At 37.9% G+C, this 18,707-nt stretch overlaps 1 protein-coding gene across 1 annotated transcript in view; it reads right to left on the reverse strand.

Annotated features, from left to right (window-relative positions):
• Positions 1 to 18,707, reverse strand: part of UBASH3A (ubiquitin associated and SH3 domain containing A) — an 829,542-nt gene that overhangs the window by 91,103 nt on the left and 719,732 nt on the right. Inside the window, exon 12 of the mRNA XM_044072932.1 lies at positions 11,385 to 11,491. Coding sequence (XP_043928867.1) covers positions 11,385 to 11,491 — 107 coding nt within the window. The remainder of the gene's footprint in view (positions 1 to 11,384; positions 11,492 to 18,707) is intronic.

The raw sequence follows: 18,707 nt of genomic DNA on the forward strand, positions 1-18,707 counted from the left end.
TGCATGTAAATAATCTTTTCACTTCAAAATTTATTTGTGGTCTCCACAGCATTTTAAAAGAAATAAAAGCTACTTCCAAGGTCTGTACCTTCATCGAATCGACACAGACAATTTACTATTGGTATGGTGTGTCAACAAATGAGGTGGTGTATAATTATGCCAACTGTGCAGAGAAACAGTGAGGCTATAGTAAGGAATTGTTTTGTATAATCTGTCTGCTACAGCAGTTTATCTTTCAGACTAACAGAATATGTTGGCCACCTTTCTCTGCAGACATTTGCACTTAACATATAAATGTAACCCTCTGGGAGCATCTCAGATAAATCTCTTGATACTTATCTCAGAACTCATGTATAGAGGTTCTGCTCTGCACTTCATCATCCAAATCCATGGAAACTAGATACTTTCTCTTGACTCAGTAAACAATGTGTGCCATTCGTCCTTCCCCAATAATTCAGAAAGTTACTCAAATGCAATGACAGATAAGGCCAACGTGATTCTGATGGTGCCTGCTTGGCCAAAACAATCCTGGGTCATACTTTTCCACCAGCTCTGCTTCTGTTATCCACTTTATCTTTCGCTGATAAGAAACTAAAAATTTCTCTCTCTCTCCCACAGTACTGGAAATAAAATTTTGAATCCTCTATGTGGTAGGTTACTGTAACCTTAATTCAGAATATTTGATTTTACCCACCTTATTTTCACGTTTTCTTCTTTTTACAGCTTAAGTTTTCATCATCTGTGCCATTATACCTAAGAAAATGAATAGTGATTTTACACCAAGATTGTGTGGACCATTCTCTGTTGCCTCTTTGGCATAGCAGGATGAAGCTAAGTTCAAGATGACCCATGTTTAGTTGGCAGTCTGGACACCGGAAGAGCCAGTGCAGAAACAGTGAGGGATGATGAGGCAATGCTTGCTTGCCTGTTTTGAAGGGGTGGATAAGATAACAATCTGAGAACGACAAAATTATTTTCTGTAAAAATGTGTTAGACAGTACAAATGTGATGTGTATCACTGTGTAGATGGGGACATGTCTTTCACCATGCACATTGCCTACCCACATGTAAATATGAAGCTGATCATACTGGATTTAAGTAATGTACTCACAAATTGACAATTGCCCTGCAGACAGCAATCATGACTTTTTTAAATCTGCAACCCCATCTTCACATGATCTGTATTTACACACACACATGCACACTCACCCACACACACACACACACACACACACACATACACACACATGCACACAGTCCTGTCTTACAGTAATTTCCAAACTAAAAATCCTTTAATGAAAAAGATAATGACTGGCATGTCTTCACTGTATTTATTAAAACTGTTTTCAAACATTACCCAGATGTAAATCCTTACTCAGAGGGGCATTCACTATCTCTATATGCTCAATTAAGTTGATAGAAAGAAGTCTTTTAGATACAAATGCATGTTGCAGCAAGCAGATGTAGTCACAGTCTACAGTGGCATCTTAAGGAACAGTATAAAATGTAAAAACTGCAGTAACATATGACTATTTTTATGCACAAAAAGGAATCTGCAAAATTGTAAGCTGTCAGGCTATGTGGGTGTTTTAAAATAATCTCCAATACTTTTCTAATTCTTTAGCTCTTCTTTTAACAATACCACAAATTCCCCATCTGAGATGAATGCAAACTATCTTTCAAACAAATGACAGCGTGAAGTACATCTTTCATGTTTATTGTCTTTTACTATCTGGTAAACATTCTCATCTACCAGCTGTGTGCTTTTTCTCACTGCGCACCTCTCTAATGTCACACGACTAGCAGTCTTGGTGCAGAGTCAGGGGAGTGCATGATGGATTATAAGATCGGTCATGTGGAAAAGGAGGTGGAAGGGCTCTGAGATGGAATGTTTGAAAAAGGTAGAGAAAGCATAAAATGATGAAGGGCTAATATGGATGCAGAGGTTACAAAGTGTGAGCTTGGAAATGTTGTGATGAAGCCTTGGCGACAGGTAAGTGTCATAAGACTGAACACATGGGAAGAAAGCCTAGTAAGGAAGGTAGAAGATATATTGGTAGAAGGAATGGAAAGGTAAGTATGTATGTTTGAAGAGATTAGAGAATAGTATGAATTAGCAAGGGCGGATTTACTACTGTACTGGGCAATTGATAAAATAATAATCAAAGAAAGAAAGGGGGGTACAACTATACAACTATATGGGAAAGGGACAGGATGACTAATAATTCTGTATAGTAGCAGCTGCCAAGAGGCAAGGTAGGGTTTAATTTACAAGAACTTGTTGGGTGGGGGACAGAGAGGAAACTTTTGAAAAATTGCTGTCTGTCTGCCTTGGATCTTTTATGGGAAGGGACATCAAAAGTGGTGGTTAAATTAAAAAGATGGACCCAGTGTATTATCATGTACTTAGGATGATGCACAGTTGGTACATGACACTGCAGTGGTTAAAGAAAGTAGACTGATGAGAAGAAGCAACCTGTTAGAGGGGTGGGGATGATAATGTAGATAATATGCACATGCCTTGTGCAAAATCAGATCATTAAAGAAGTCCAGTTTTGAAGGTGATAGAGAAAATGTATGAGAGGACTCTTAGACTTTTTCTGAACTGGGATGGAAATGTTGGAAAAGGAGTGGTCATTAGGGGGGAAAGGATGGTAATCCACAAAGACACTGGCTTAGTTGAGAAGAAAGCAGTGCAGGGAGACAGAGAGGAGGGGTTGTCTGAAGCAGGTTTAAATGGATGGCATTTGTAGATGAAGAAAGTAGCTAAGACAGTGAGAAAGAACAAAGGATCAGGCAGCTGGAAGACAGATGACTATAGGGCTGTGGGGGGAGATGTACAGGACATGGCAAATGGAGGGGGAAAACACTGTGATTACAGCTTGTACTGAGAAAGTGGAGGAAGATGGGCTCTGTGCAGAAGAAAGTTTGTCCAGCCTGCGAATGGAATAAACTATTTAAACACTCATCTGGGAACCCATATATTTCCACTTGAATGAGAGGGATCCATTTGTATAGCTATAACATTGTTAGACTTCCAAATAGGCACTATGTCTGGTGATGAGGCTTCACTGTGCAGTATGCATAGACTGGGCTTGCCTAAATGAATGAACTTGTCAGTTATTGAAACAGAAGTTTTCGTTCCCCTTCCTGCCAAATACTTTCAGTAAATTTAGCAACCTGTACTTCAGGCCTCTGCATTGCTAAACTACTGATTTAATTTTAAGTAACGTAATTTGCTAGCTAAGTCTTCTGCTGGCCCTTATAAGCAACATTGAGCTTCTGCAAAGCATGGCACCTTATTTTATGCAGGAAGTTATTGTTTTTCATTTATTCTTGTAAACACAGCTAATGACAGAAATGTTTCTGTCATGGCAGAAGTATTATGAAGTCTGAAGCTCTCTTAAGCCTTATTTTTTTAATTTCAGCATAAGTGGACTTACTCATTTTGCTACTTCTCTCAGTTTCTAGCAACTTATTGTATATATTCATAAGCATTTATTTTGAAGAATCACTTCTCCATTTCCTTCTTAGTTATTTTGCTTTTTATATCCTCATATCCTTATATCTCCTCATCAATCCATTTCCCAGCTACTTATTGTTAATACAGTGTTAACTCTGACATGTACATTATACTGTGTTATCTTAAATTCCATGCCTGTTATTGTTACTGTATAGCCTTCTAGTCATTTATGTAACTGAAATTGTATTCTCTGTATAATCTGTAAAGTATCGCCTTCTAGCCATTTATGTAACTGAAATTGTATTTTCTGTATAATTTATATTTGGAGCTTTTCTCCCTGGGCCTCCACTGAAAATGGGCTCTCCAAGGCCAAGTGGACTTTCCCGGTAAACAAATGTGATAAATAAAAAATAAATAAAATATCTTTCATCAGCCTCTCATACCAGTATTTCTTCCTGTATCTTTGAAGTAACATACCACCATTACCAGGCCAGGCATTAAGTGGACATTGCTGTATCAATGCATCCTTTGAATATGTTGAAAATGAACCTCCAATGACCTTCTGTAGCTTGTGGCATCTGCCGTGGTGAACAGCATTAATATGTAGCTGAATAAGTGCAGGATTTCCTTAGCATTTTAGGGTACAGAAATCCAGACGTGGCCCTGGAAGTCCAGCAATCAAGTGAAATCAGTCTTAAGTGTAAAAGTAGCAGTTGTGAATGTGGAAAGCTCTGACATGAAAGATGCTTAAAGGTTATTTGGCTATAAACCAGTTTATTGCACATGCTTAATGTCCTTAATAAAACACTTTTGAAGACACACAAATACTGTGAATCATAGTATACTGAGACTGCTAGCTTTGTCTATAACAAGTGGAACAGTGTGGTCACTGTTCAACTACCAGTCATTTAAATGACTCAGACTAAAATTATGATTGATAGTGCACAGATACTTATAGGATACGTAGAGCAAGCTTGTAAGGAACATCTTATAGTCAGAAACTACTTTTCATTAACTAGTGATACAACAGATGAATACACTGCACACACAAATTAAATATTCATAACTTACTCAATAAAATAAATTAGAAGTTGTCATTTATGAATTTTTCTCCATTAGATACTGTACAAACACACACACAAACACACACACGCGCACACACACACACACACACACACACACACACACACACACACACACACACACACACACACACACACACACACACGCAATGCATCCCTTCAAATATTACACCTAGTTGAACTGGGTCGCCCCCAAATACACTCAAGAGAGATTCTTGGTCTGCCTATTCCTGTGGATACCAAGATATGTGCAGCCATGCAGTGAACTTCCAGCAACCTAGAAGAGACACATTAGGGATATTCAGACTTGCAAATCTTAAACCAGCTCCTTGATATGATACTGAAAGATGTGGAGTAGCATGTTTGGTTTCCAAGGACAGCAGAAAAGAGAACATAACCATAGGGGCCTTTTACATCATAGCCTGTTTTCCTAAGGTCTTGGCCGCCATAGACATTTTGCTGTCAAGGTCCCATCTGTTCCATTGGGTCTACACAACATCATCAAGAAGGACTTCCATTCCCTGAACTTCCATGTGGTCTGTAATGCTCAGAATATTATTTATAATGTGTTGGGGCACTACCCATATAGTTAACACATGCTACATATTTAGCATTCATCATACCTATACCAAAGTTGCTTGTGAAGGGACCTCTCACTGGATTTTAGGTGCACACATACATTCTAGATGGGCAAATGTATACACAGGTAATATCATGAAAGCAGGGTAAAGGGCAAATATAATATGTGATGTGCTGTGTGTTGCAGGCAGTTCCAGATATGCCCTAAAGTTGCACTTAATGACCCCAATACACAATCCAAAGACCAGCAAAAAATGACCTGTAACACTGCCTTTGTGGAAACATGAAACATAGTGAAGTGTATATTTGGACAGCTGAAGGGAGGCATGCTATGTCTATATACCTCAGGAGAGCTACTGAAATATAGCTCAGAAATATGCAGCAAGATCTTTGCTTTGTGTGCCAAACTGCACCACATAGCACTGCTCAATCAAATGTAGTACCAGATGAATATAATGACAAAATGTTCCATATCAGTCAATGCAGTGGCAGAAAGACAGGATGATGAACCAAAGGAAGAAGATTCAGCAGCTATACCACAACTAGGATAGAAGTTGGTACAATACAGTGCAGCAGAGACAAAGAGGTGGAATCTGTTTTACAACTATATGCCATGATACAGACAAAAAAGTATAAAATGAATCACTTGGTATCACACACAGACAATGCAACACACAGTACGGACTGGCCATGCTGTGCTTGAGACATCATCATAATTACATAGGTTAGGGTTGGCAGGACACAGTCATCATTGCGTTTACAGGTGGAGGATGACACGGAGACTGGTGACTGAAACACTATAATAGAGTACTGTGGTAACCTGCAAGAATATGTTATAGTGTTGCAGTCACCTGTCACTACAATACTATAATACAGGGTAGGGTCATGGGAGCTACAAATGGTAGCCATGCAATCTGGGGAACTGTGAGGGGTAAAGGATCCCATTTTCCATTGATGGCTGGTAGTGTCTTCTATATTGACTTCCAGTGCCAGAACTTTATGTTGTCCATGTTAGGAAACTGTTAGAGCTATGGGAATGTGTGTGGTCAGCCTGTTGGGACATGTTATATATGGAGCCTGATAAGTACCATTGACTTTTATATGACTGATGCCTGTGACTGGGGATTGGAAAGCTGTCCATCCACAGGTGACGGCAAAGACACAGAAATTTGGGAGCATACATGTACATACTGATGAGGCATCCAGGTGTTTCAAAGGATTACTGTTACTTCCCATGACCTTAAAAGCAGCTATGTCTAGGGGTAGCAGAGGTTGTGTGTTCGCAGGCAATAATGATGTTTTATTAACTACGGTCTGTGTATTCTGATTGAGGATGATCTGTGGCCACCCAATTTGCATTTGAACCATCCCACAGCCATGGACTGTGTGGGTCTGTAAAGGCAGACTAGGTAGTAGTTCCAAAGTTTCTCAGTGAGGCACCTATGTAGATTGCCTCCAGTAATGTCAGCAGTATTTTGTGCTCTCTGTCAGTATTCTTAGTGTTGCTATGTTGCCCCCAAACTATGGAGCAAACTCACCATTTTTGCAATGTTGTGGTTAGCAGCCATTTATGTCTGGATCAGTGACCAGAACGTTCACTGTTTAATTCTAAGCATTGTAGCCATCTCAAGGACAGTCCTGGAGTCATTGCAGTGTTGCATCTCCATGTGCCTCTCCCCCATGAAGGGTATACCCACTTTAGTGGAGGGGTGCATGTCATGTACTGTGTAGGCTGCAGACACAGGTGGAACCAATGAGGGACTCACAGGTACAAGATGTCTGTCATGGCCTGTTGAAGCTGTGTGCTTAGTGTGCAACTCGACAGAGGCTTTTGTAATGGCAGGTGTGAGTGACTGTTCCACCTGTAGTATTGTAGATGATGGCACTGTGTTATTGGACCATGACACTTGCATGTTACCATCCTTATCAGGTACAGGTGCCCTGCAGATACCACTCTTCTGTTGTCCTGCTGCCCTGTTGTGCTGGGGCATCCACAAATGGAACCTGTGACAGCATAAGCAAACACAAAGTCATTGTCAGCCCACACATGCATGCTTTTATAATCTCCCATAGCATGCATACTGATACTCATAAATATACTGCTTTAGCATAAATTGACAGAAATACCTTGTTGTGCAGGTTATTTTAAATGCATGGGAAAAGAGATATGGAGGTGGGCTTTGGTCAAGCCTTCACTTCAAACCTGCAGTACAGTGTGCTTTAGTGTGTTGCAATGGACATTACTAAACTGATGCTGTCCCACTGACACACACAGGTGGATGTCGCCATCCCAGTTCCCACATCCAAGCTTTCCACCAAGTATGAAATGCCACTCACCCTACCCAGAAAGTGACAGCAATAATTCCTCAATGTCAGTGTGCTGCTTCTGTGTTAGTGGTCTTCCTCCCCTGGGTGGTGGACCTGTCTATTGCAATGTCCCACGCATGTTTCCTTTGCATGGTATACTATACCAGTAAGCCTCTTTTTCTCCTGTTTTTGAGAATTATTGTGGTAACCCACAACATTCACATCTGCATTAGTCCAAGTCATATCTGGTCCAGTTAAACTTGTATGTAACACCTTTACCAAGAAGGTGCATGCCTTCAGTTCAGAGGTTCTGCAGCAACATTATCCTGGCTACTGAACTTTTCAAGGCACTGCCTCCTTCAAGTGATTGTGCCAGTATCTATACAGAAGTGGGCAAAACCTTGTCAGGCAGTGGGTGTGTATGGTTCACTGTGAGATTCATGTAATTATGGCCACAGCCATACCTCTCAACTGTCCAGATTTTTGCAGACTGTCCAGATCTTTGCATCATATTTTTGGTCTGTTCCTCATAAAATTCATGGTTTTCTGGGAAATTATTTAGGATTGAAATCACTAAATAATGACAGACATTTGAATTTCAGACATCATATCCTTTAGCAGATGCATACTAACACAAATACCATTAGTCTAGTAACTTTCTAAGTTTATAAGAGCAATATTTAAAATCTGTCACTATTTTTGGGCCTTTATCCACCATTATTTTAGGCTTTGTCCAGATTTCATGCACTATGAGGTTGAGAGTTATGGCCACAGCCTCACCATTTTATTCACCTGATTACCAGCTGCATATACTGAAGTGCAAAGCCACCCCACCCAATTAAATACTGCAGCCATATCCATCATAAGGCCCTGGAGCCCAACCATTTGCAGCATGTCTTTCCTATAGTTTTCTATGTTCACAAATTTAACTCCCAAGCTACAGGTAGATGGTACAATGCCATGACAACTTCATAGGTTCTGCCTCACTCCTACTGACATCAATCACAGTATTTTTTTTTTTTTTTGTTGCTGAGGTACCTTACCTCTGGAAAGCTCCTTGTGTACAGGGGCTTTACAAAAATTCTTCTATTTAATAGTTGAATGGTTGTAAGATGTGATGCTGTAAACGGGGCCAACACTTTATATTACACTAGCAAGTGAGTTTGGGTGGCAGGTAGGCCAGTGAAACTAGTTAGCACCTTGTGATAGCAATACATGTTGCTGCAATCCATGCACATCATGGTAAACATAAAGTATGCGACTTGTAAGCTCATGCATAATGCATGTGTATACATGTAGCTCCATGGTGCATTGCTACAGCCATGTTATAGTGGCAGGGTGTAGTGCTAGGACCATATTCTATTATCCCAGAGCAGCAGTGCATTACACAATGCAACACATGATTCATGAACATGCATACATACAGGGCTACAGTTATGCACCTTGAGTGTATCTGACTGAGTGGTTCTTGCTACTTCAGGCACTGAGGAATGCAGGGTTCCACCTTCTAGTGTCGGAAGAACAAGAGTTTCCTGTTCTTCTGGCACAGGAACTTTGGGAGCAGGTAGCACCTACTGGGCAGTTATGGTCCATTGCAGAAAGTGGATGCCTAGCACGAGCTGGCAGAAATGCTATCTGATGAATGGCATTGGTATCACCCATTCAGGTGAGTTATATGAAGTGTTGAGATCCTGACCTACTTCATCACTGGGAGACTGAAGTTCTTGAGAGAGACAGAAATGCACTGTAAGCATTTGTCAGTACCATAATCTTCTACTATCAATTGTTGTACAAGTATACTTAACAGAAAGTATTTTGCTTTCCAGCAGTGGAGGAGTGGCAGCTGAAAATGGTTGACTAGGCTGTGCAAGCTTGCCTTAGCTGTGAAATCCATAATAAGTTCATAGGAAATTACTAGACTAATGGCCCTAGAGCCCTTACAATGCTAGCCATATTTATCATGAGTTGCATCAATTGTCAGTGGTTAGATGAGTGAAGTTTGCAGAGGTAACAGTCTATGGTAGTTAATACCAACTTCCTCTGTCCAGGAAGGACATGAGCACCATCCCAGAAGTGAATTTGTGGTCACCCATCCATTGATCTAGGCTGCGTTTGAAGAGGGTCAGGGAGGGGCTCTGTTTCATGTGAAATGGAAGCTTGTTTCAGAGAAATGTCAGTCTCTGGGAGATGTATCTATCTCTCCAGATTGACCTGTTCATGTCAGAGCCTAGGTAAAGATCCCTGGAGTGAGTGATCCTGCTGCAGTTTGATTTACAAATGTGTAGCATTTCCATCATGGCAGGGTGGTCTCTGTAATTGTTGCAGGTGTCTGGTGAGGTACATGCAAAAGGGGGCATTGTACTCCATTACTGGGCTGATAAATCACATCAGCTATACTCACATATTTAGTACTGTTCATGCTTTACTGAGGCCTAGCACTATCTACCCATTACCTCTGCCACTCTCTGTTTGTATATAGTGCTTTTTTCAGTGTGCATGTGCTATTCCCTGCTTAATACATGCCTGCTTAGTTCTGTGATGCTCCCTGCAGCAGTTTCCTGGAATATTAGCACTGCACAGCCACACAGTAATTGTCTATGTCTCCCAGTCAATATGTGCACAGATGATCAGCAGGAATAATAATATGCAAGTACACAATAAAACAACATAATATATGCATAGTTAAGTGCCCATTATGAACAAATGTAATTAATGCTTAGTCAAGTAAACAGTAAGCGTTTTATTTATGTAGGGCAGATTACTAACCGTTTGCACTGAGTAATATGACATTTGAAACTAGAATAAGAATGGTGATCTGACTTAATAAATAGAGTAAAACAACTGGGATTGTGGTTTGTAGGCTGTGAGACATACACAGCAGATTAATAATATTCTTGTACAGTACTTACAACTGCTAAATATTATTTACATCTTATTTTACAGATGCAGGTTTTATGTATCATACCTCTTTGTCTGTTCTTTTCAAGTCACATTGCTCTGAAGTGAGACATTGGGCTAGATTCCAAAAGACCTGCTCTAGGTGTAAGTGACCTACTCTGAAGTAAGATCTAGCAATAAAGCAGGCTTACACTGGAGTAAGTCACTTATACCACTAACAGGTCTTTTACAGTTTGGCCCAGTATGAATAATATAGGCAGTGTATAATTATGATGACTTTTTATTTTAGGAGAAATGTAAAAAGCAAAATGCAATTTTCAGAAAAGGCACTTTATTCTGCTAGCATTTCCATTAGGCCATAGTAAGAGCTATGAATTATATGGATCTATTTACAAGAAAGACCCATGTTTGATTCTTTCACAATGCAGATGTTTGCAGTTTGACCAAGAACAGTGCCAAGCTGCTAAATGACCCTTAGGTCACAAAAAACAACAAACAAAAAAAGGAAGAAACAAAAATATTACATTGATGAAGTCCCTGGTTTGAAGGGATGAACGCACTTAATCTTGATTCTAATAAATTCTTTTTAGCTATATTGTATATAAGTGTTTTGGGAAGTGTGTTTCTCCACATTTGTTGTTCTATGCAGTGTTACATTGATTATTTTTCCTTGATTGGTGAAGCATTGACATTACACCCGGCACTTTGGTTTATATATATATTTTTTCATTATGTGTGTATGTAATGTTACTATTCTTCTGTTATGCTTCGACAATATATTGTCTTCTGGACAGTGACTGAAGTGGGGCCATTTGCATCAGTCTAGTACTCTGGTTAACAGACTGAGTAATTAAAATGAAAATAAGTAAACGAAGATTCATCAGATTCTCAATCCATGCTTCTTTTGATTAGTGTGCAAAAGGAAGAAATGGAGAAACAGTAAGAGAAAGAAAGACAGACTGACAGACGGAGAATAGTTTTGGAGTCTGGTTTCTTGAATAGAGATAAGGTGCTTTTGACAGTTTTAGGGTTGCAATTAAATTTGTTTTTATTACCTTCACTCCTGGAAGCATTAACGATTTCCTTTACGGTAGTTGAACTTCTGTTTATAAAGTCCTCATAGCCTTCTGATGTCACCAGATTTGGCAATGGAAAGCTACAGCTAGGAAAAAATCATAAACATCACAGTCACTGTGAAAACACTTGGCAAATGAATGTGCTATACATTGGTTAACAGAGAAGTAGCATAACAACATTTAACTAAGCATGTATGACAGGAAGGAAGTCAGAAGTGACCACATTGTAGTTTCTGCATCTACTGCTATAGCAAGGTAGTCTGACATCATGACCAATATCCCACACTGGGTTTTACTGTATAGTATCTGTATTTAGGTGTGCATGCTTATACATTACTTTTAACTTTATAGGTTGTCTAGTATTCCATGCTGCATGCATTGCATGTTTTAACATAGTACAAACCTGGTAAATTTTAAAATACCATACTGTTAAAAGATTTTCTACAACTGTACTAATCCAACAAGATGGATCAAACATTGCACCTTACTCCTCAGTTTGGTTTACCAAAAAATTCCTGTTATATTGATTCACTTAAATGGTTACCAAATAATAAATACATAAAACTGAATTAATCCCTTTGTAGTTACAAAGAAGGTTGCAAGCTTAAGATAACAAGCAACCACTTTTACTATACAAGTTGCAAACATGACAGCCCTCTTACACATGCCACAATTTTGATGTCTTACAACTTCACTGACTACCCTTCTCTCTCTCACTGTTTGCAAAAGATCATTTAGTAAACTTGTCCCTGCTTCTTTGAACACTGTATCTGATTATGTCAGATTGATATTATGTCATTTAAAAAATCTATGCAAAACTTCTTCAGAAAGCATATCAGTGCACTTTAGTACCTACATACTTTATGATTCTCTTATCATAATTATTGAATTCTCCTGATCCTCTTTAATTTTCAGCTATACAGATTCATTGAAAGCTACTTTGTCTCCTAAACAAAGTACACTTTGTAAGTAATACCAGTGCAGTTAAACTTAAATTTTAATTTGATTCTGCCTAATCAATAGCTCATATTATATCACAGCCAAGATATATTCTCTATATGTATGTGTATTAACTGCCTCTATACTGTATGTTCTGATTTATGCATTTGCCTGTTTGGCCTGTGTCATTGTTGAAAATGGTCTATGGTCCAACCCACCTACCCCATTAACAAATGTTAAATAAATGAAGCTCTCCCGGTTAAAAATATTAAAGAAAAACGAAGCTCTTCAGGGAGAGAATAACGGCATTTAGCATTTAACCAGACAGTTACAGAAAAGTCACCCTGTAATGAAGCTTCTACATCTCCTTCTGTTCTATAACAGTTAAGAAGAGTAGCTTTGCCCTGCTTATATGATCCAGGTAAGGAACACAGTCCAATTCAGGTAAGGAACCCAGTCCAGTGTGAGCAAATGTGTATGTTTGTCTGTCCAAGTGTGTGCACTGGGACAGTGTGATTTTAAGGGCTTCACAGCTTATTGAGACAGGGTGTGTGTTTGTGTGTGTGTGTGTGCGTGTGTGCGTGTGTGTGTGTGTGTGTGTGTGTGTGTGTGTGTGTGTGTGTGTGTGTGTGTGTGTGTGTGTGTGTGTGTGTGTGATTTTGTGTGTGTGTGTGTGTGTGATTTTGTGTGTGTGTGTGTGTGGGTATAATGCCCATTGACTGAAGTGACCCTGACTGGTATGGAGAGGGAATTTGTAGATACACAGTGATCTGACATAAGATGTTTCTATGATTGTGCGGGTATGTCTATGTGTGTGTGAGTGTGTGTGTATGTGTATGACTATTTCTGTACATATGTATATCTGTGTATCTGTCTGGGTATATCTGGGATGTATAACTAGGTACTTCCTTGAGGGGACCTGCACTACTTACATATGTAGGAAGGAAAGACACTCAGCTGAGCAGCTATTTAAAATGTTCAGTGGAATGACTCATAGTTATTCAAATTATCGATTAATGTGATTCAGAACCATGTAGATAGTGTATAACAATGAATCACATTAATTCAGAGTAACGCAGCTCACCTTATCAGTGCAGCATGAATTGTGTTACTGTGAGCATGACTATGAATTCCACCCAGAGTCTGAAGAACATTTTGCTGATAAATTTTCAGCATCATAATCCTTACTGCAGTGGCTCTTCCAAATATTAAAATAAAGAAAATAAATAAAAACATATAAAAAACACTGCTTTTGGTGAACAATGTGTTCCTGTCTTGTATTTAAAATATGCAAGGAGTTTAAGTCACTGCTCAGTCCAGTATGCCTTCAACTAAAGTTAGCCATTGTAAGAATAATACAACTCATTAATTACTGTTGATGTACTACTGAGAATTAACAAACACATTAGTCTCTGTTGTAAAGTAACGTCTGAGAAACCAGTGTCATCCTAACAGAAGGCACTATACCTGATAATTATCTTCCTCTAGAGGAGTACACAAGCAACATAAATAGCAGAGTGAAAAAAAAGAAAGAAAACACCTCCACTGTATGGTAAAAAAAATCCTACTTTCAATAGTGCCTCTTGTAGAAGCAAACCTGCTGTCACAACTAAACTTGTCCCACTCCCTTTCTTTGATGCTATTGAGCTTCTATCAATAGGAGCTCTCACAACAACATTGCCATATTATGGTAATGATTCCAGGTCCTCTGTCATACCTAAAGAAGATCTTTATGAGTCAGTCTTTAATATGATAGTGATATAATATACTAACCAGCAATGCCATGCTGTACAGCTCTCACCTCCTGAATACAGGAGTACATACCTCCCAGTGGTATGTTAGGCATTCTTGAGTGTCAGTCAGGAAACTAGGATGTTTTCAGTACACTACTGCAATTACCCCACTCCATGTATATGAATCAGGGTTCCCATGGGGGGTCTATAAGATAGAGTGTATAAAGTGCATTGATGTATCCTGGTTACTTCATCTATGAATACCAGGACAGATTAGAAGAGTTTCCTATATAGTGTTATTCATTTTTCTTTCTTATTGTTGTAGTGGTTGATAGAATTATATAAACTGTTTCTCTTAAGTAATAACATGTATTTGATACAAAAATATATATAATTTGGTAGAACTGTTTTTTCCTTCACAGTGACAGAGGTTTAGTAATCATAAAATTGTGTTATTTTTAGAAATAACGTGACATAGCATCTGCAAGTGCAGAAAAAATATGCAATGGCTTAACAGAATGTGCTTGTGTGGAAAAAAAGTGTTACACTTCTGAATATTTTTGTAAGAAATGGCATTAACAAGAGGCTTGTTGAAATATCTTAAACATGTAAATGTATACAGATATTGAAGAGAATGAACTTGCTAAAGGGAAATAACACAGCAGAAAAAGTTACAGACTATCCAATCATTGTAAGAACATTTTTGAAAGAACATTTCGGCCTGCTGAAGAAACTGGTTTTCTCTGGATTGAGATAAGGACACAGACAAAGAAGGCTTCAATACAGGAAAATAATATTTTCATCAAGGACAACGTTTTGAAACTATAAAAGTGGTTGCAAAGGACTTTTTGGTAGACATTTTGGTAATCTGAGTCAATTGAGGAAGTGCAGTGTATATGACAGTGATTCCTGTTATAAAGAAAATGTTTTAAATCTCATAGTAGTGCTTGGTTGGCTTGTTCCAATAAATCTGTCAGCAATTATGAATATAGAGCTGTACAGTTTGTCTGTACCTGCAGTTCATGCTGCTAATTTAATTTAACAGTGGGGGTATCATTACTCTTTTATGCACCACAAACATTATAGTGTTGATGCCTGTATGCCCCATGTCAGTATTTTTAAGTAACATACTTTTATTGCAGCTAGAGTGGAGTCAAAAAATTAATATTATTATTTGGATTGTCAAAGTATGATGTTTAAGTAAGCCCAAAAAACTATAAACTCACATTGTGTTTATACAGGAAATCAGCTGAAGGAAAGTAACATTTTCTGACATATTACATCAAAGCAGGGGGACAGGACATAACTGGAGTGCAACATCTGCCAAAAGAGGTATATTTAGTACTTTTAAAACTAGTTTAGGTGTCTAAGTATCAGAAAATACAGGAGACCAGGGATAAGGGAGGACACTAGCGCGTGGCACTAGTCCATATGACATCAGGTGTGGCGTTTTTGGCAACTTTATTAACCCTAATCAGAAAAATACAAATGGATTTTTTTTCAGATGCACTGTATTCATTAGGAAGAAGGAAATACATGTTTCATTACTACTAGGGGTGACCTTATTGCAGTGCAGTCTTTTAATGGCAAAACAAATTAGGAAACAAGTATAATGGCACTGGACTCAAAATGATATGGCCAATGTTTCAATGACAGCCATATGGGAGGTATTCAATTTCAAGGTTAGTGAGAACAGCCTTATAGTTGGTAGACAGAGATTTATTATGATTTACAAAAAATGAAGTGCTAGAAGATCATATTATAAGGTTAGAGGGGGACTTTAAGAAGCAGTTCAGAACTGGCTCAGTACCAAAAGCACAAATATCTGCTATTAAATAAACTGTTATAATAAATTTCATCAGGATATAATTTAGATCAGTTTTAAATAGTATTCTTTTAATTAACTGAGAAACCCAAGCTACTTGATTTGGAGAACATCATCAACAACAAGCTTTTGTGATTTGTTAAATGAAGCAGGACCGATCTGCTGTTCTCTGTAAAAAATAGGGCAACTTATGTATGATTTTAAAAGTCTCTTTATTTGGGGAGCAGACAAACATGAGGATTTTATCAATAATCCACAATGTCAGACAACATCAAGATTTATTTAATAAATCTGTCCAGTCAGGAGACATAGATAAAGTGACTCCCAGCACCAGGATCTCATAGTATACTGAGTAATTTCTTTCTTCTTTCTTACTTTCAAAAAAGAACATGAGATAAATCTGTTGGATTCTTTCCATAAAATTGTAAATAACAGGTCCCTACATTTTCCATCACAACATAATTAACATTTCAACATATAAGGTGAGAATACTATTTTTCCATCCAGCTATAGACCTGTATCTTTATTACTCATTGAAATGAAGATTTATGCAAGGAAATTGGTTGAATACATGGAGGAAATCATCCTCATGGTAGTGCAAATTTTGCAACAAGGACTTACTAAACAGAGGCAGCTTACATCTTTTTTTACTTAATTTATTCTTTAATGCACAAAGTATGCATACGAATGAAAGCATCTCCTTTTCAGCCTTCTTCATCAGTTTAACAGAGCTTTTGATTTTTTGTTCTATGACTTCATATGGCAAGCCTTAAAGTATTTTGGTATCAATAGTACGTTTATATTAGTAGCGTCCATGCCCACGTTATCACTAATAAGTGTGCATCATGAGCATTTGTCCTTACAAGTGGAACCCACTAAGGGTGTCTGCTCTTGTCACTCTTTTTATGTTAATAGTGGAGACTTTAAACATGTATACCATGCAATGTAGGAACAATGGGGCATTCTGTCATTAAGAATCAATCTCTGTCCTTAAGTTGCTTTGTACACTCTTTTTATGTTAATAGTGGAGACTTTAAACATGTATACCATGCAATGTAGGAACAATGGGGCATTCTGTCATTAAGAATCAATCTCTGTCCTTAAGTTGCTTTGTACACTCTTTTTATTTTAATAGTGGAGACTTTAAACATGTATACCATGCAATGTAGGAACAATGGGGCATTCTGTCATTAAGAATCAATCTCTGTCCTTAAGTTGCTTTGTACACTTTTTATTTTAATACTGGAGACTTTAAACATGTATACCATGCAATGTAGGAACAATGGGGCATTCTGTCATTAAGAATCAATCTCTGTCCTTAAGTTGCTTTGTACACTCTTTTTATTTTAATAGTGGAGACTTTAAACATGTATACCATGCAATGTAGGAACAATGGGGCATTCTGTCATTAAGAATCAATCTCTGTCCTTAAGTTGCTTTGTACACTCTTTTTATTTTAATAGTGGAGACTTTAAACATGTATACCATGCGATGTAGGAACAATGGGGCATTCTGTCATTAAGAATCAATCTCTGTCCTTAAGTTGCTTTGTACACTCTTTTTATTTTAATAGTGGAGACTTTAAACATGTATACCATGCGATGTAGGAACAATGGGGCATTCTGTCATTAAGAATCAATCTCTGTCCTTAAGTTGCTTTGTACACTCTTTTTATGTTAATAGTGGAGACTTTAAACATGTATACCATGCAATGTAGGAACAATGGGGCATTCTGTCATTAAGAATCAATCTCTGTCCTTAAGTTGCTTTGTACACTCTTTTTATTTTAATAGTGGAGACTTTAAACATGTATACCATGCAATGTAGGAACAATGGGGCATTCTGTCATTAAGAATCAATCTCTGTCCTTAAGTTGCTTTGTACACTCTTTTTATTTTAATAGTGGAGACTTTAAACATGTATACCATGCAATGTAGGAACAATGGGGCATTCTGTCATTAAGAATCAATCTCTGTCCTTAAGTTGCTTTGTACACTCTTTTTATTTTAATAGTGGAGACTTTAAACATGTATACCATGCAATGTAGGAACAATGGGGCATTCTGTCATTAAGAATCAATCTCTGTCCTTAAGTTGCTTTGTACACTCTTTTTATTTTAATAGTGGAGACTTTAAACATGTATACCATGCAATGTAGGAACAATGGGGCATTCTGTCATTAAGAATCAATCTCTGTCCTTAAGTTGCTTTGTACACTCTTTTTATTTTAATAGTGGAGACTTTAAACATGTATACCATGCGATGTAGGAACAATGGGGCATTCTGTCATTAAGAATCAATCTCTGTCCTTAAGTTGCTTTGTACACTCTTTTTATTTTAATAGTGGAGACTTTAAACATGTATACCATGCAATGTAGGAACAATGGGGCATTCTGTCATTAAGAATCAATCTCTGTCCTTAAGTTGCTTTGTACACTCTTTTTATTTTAATAGTGGAGACTTTAAACATGTATACCATGCAATGTAGGAACAATGGGGCATTCTGTCATTAAGAATCAATCTCTGTCCTTAAGTTGCTTTGTACACTCTTTTTATTTTAATAGTGGAGACTTTAAACATGTATACCATGCAATGTAGGAACAATGGGGCATTCTGTCATTAAGAATCAATCTCTGTCCTTAAGTTGCTTTGTACACTCTTTTTATTTTAATAGTGGAGACTTTAAACATGTATACCATGCAATGTAGGAACAATGGGGCATTCTGTCATTAAGAATCAATCTCTGTCCTTAAGTTGCTTTGTACACTCTTTTTATTTTAATAGTGGAGACTTTAAACATGTATAC

This window comes from Protopterus annectens, chromosome 5.part1, assembly GCF_019279795.1.
Source record: "Protopterus annectens isolate FY-2018-M chromosome 5.part1, PAN1.0, whole genome shotgun sequence".
In the NCBI taxonomy this organism is placed as follows: Eukaryota; Metazoa; Chordata; order Ceratodontiformes; family Protopteridae; genus Protopterus; species Protopterus annectens.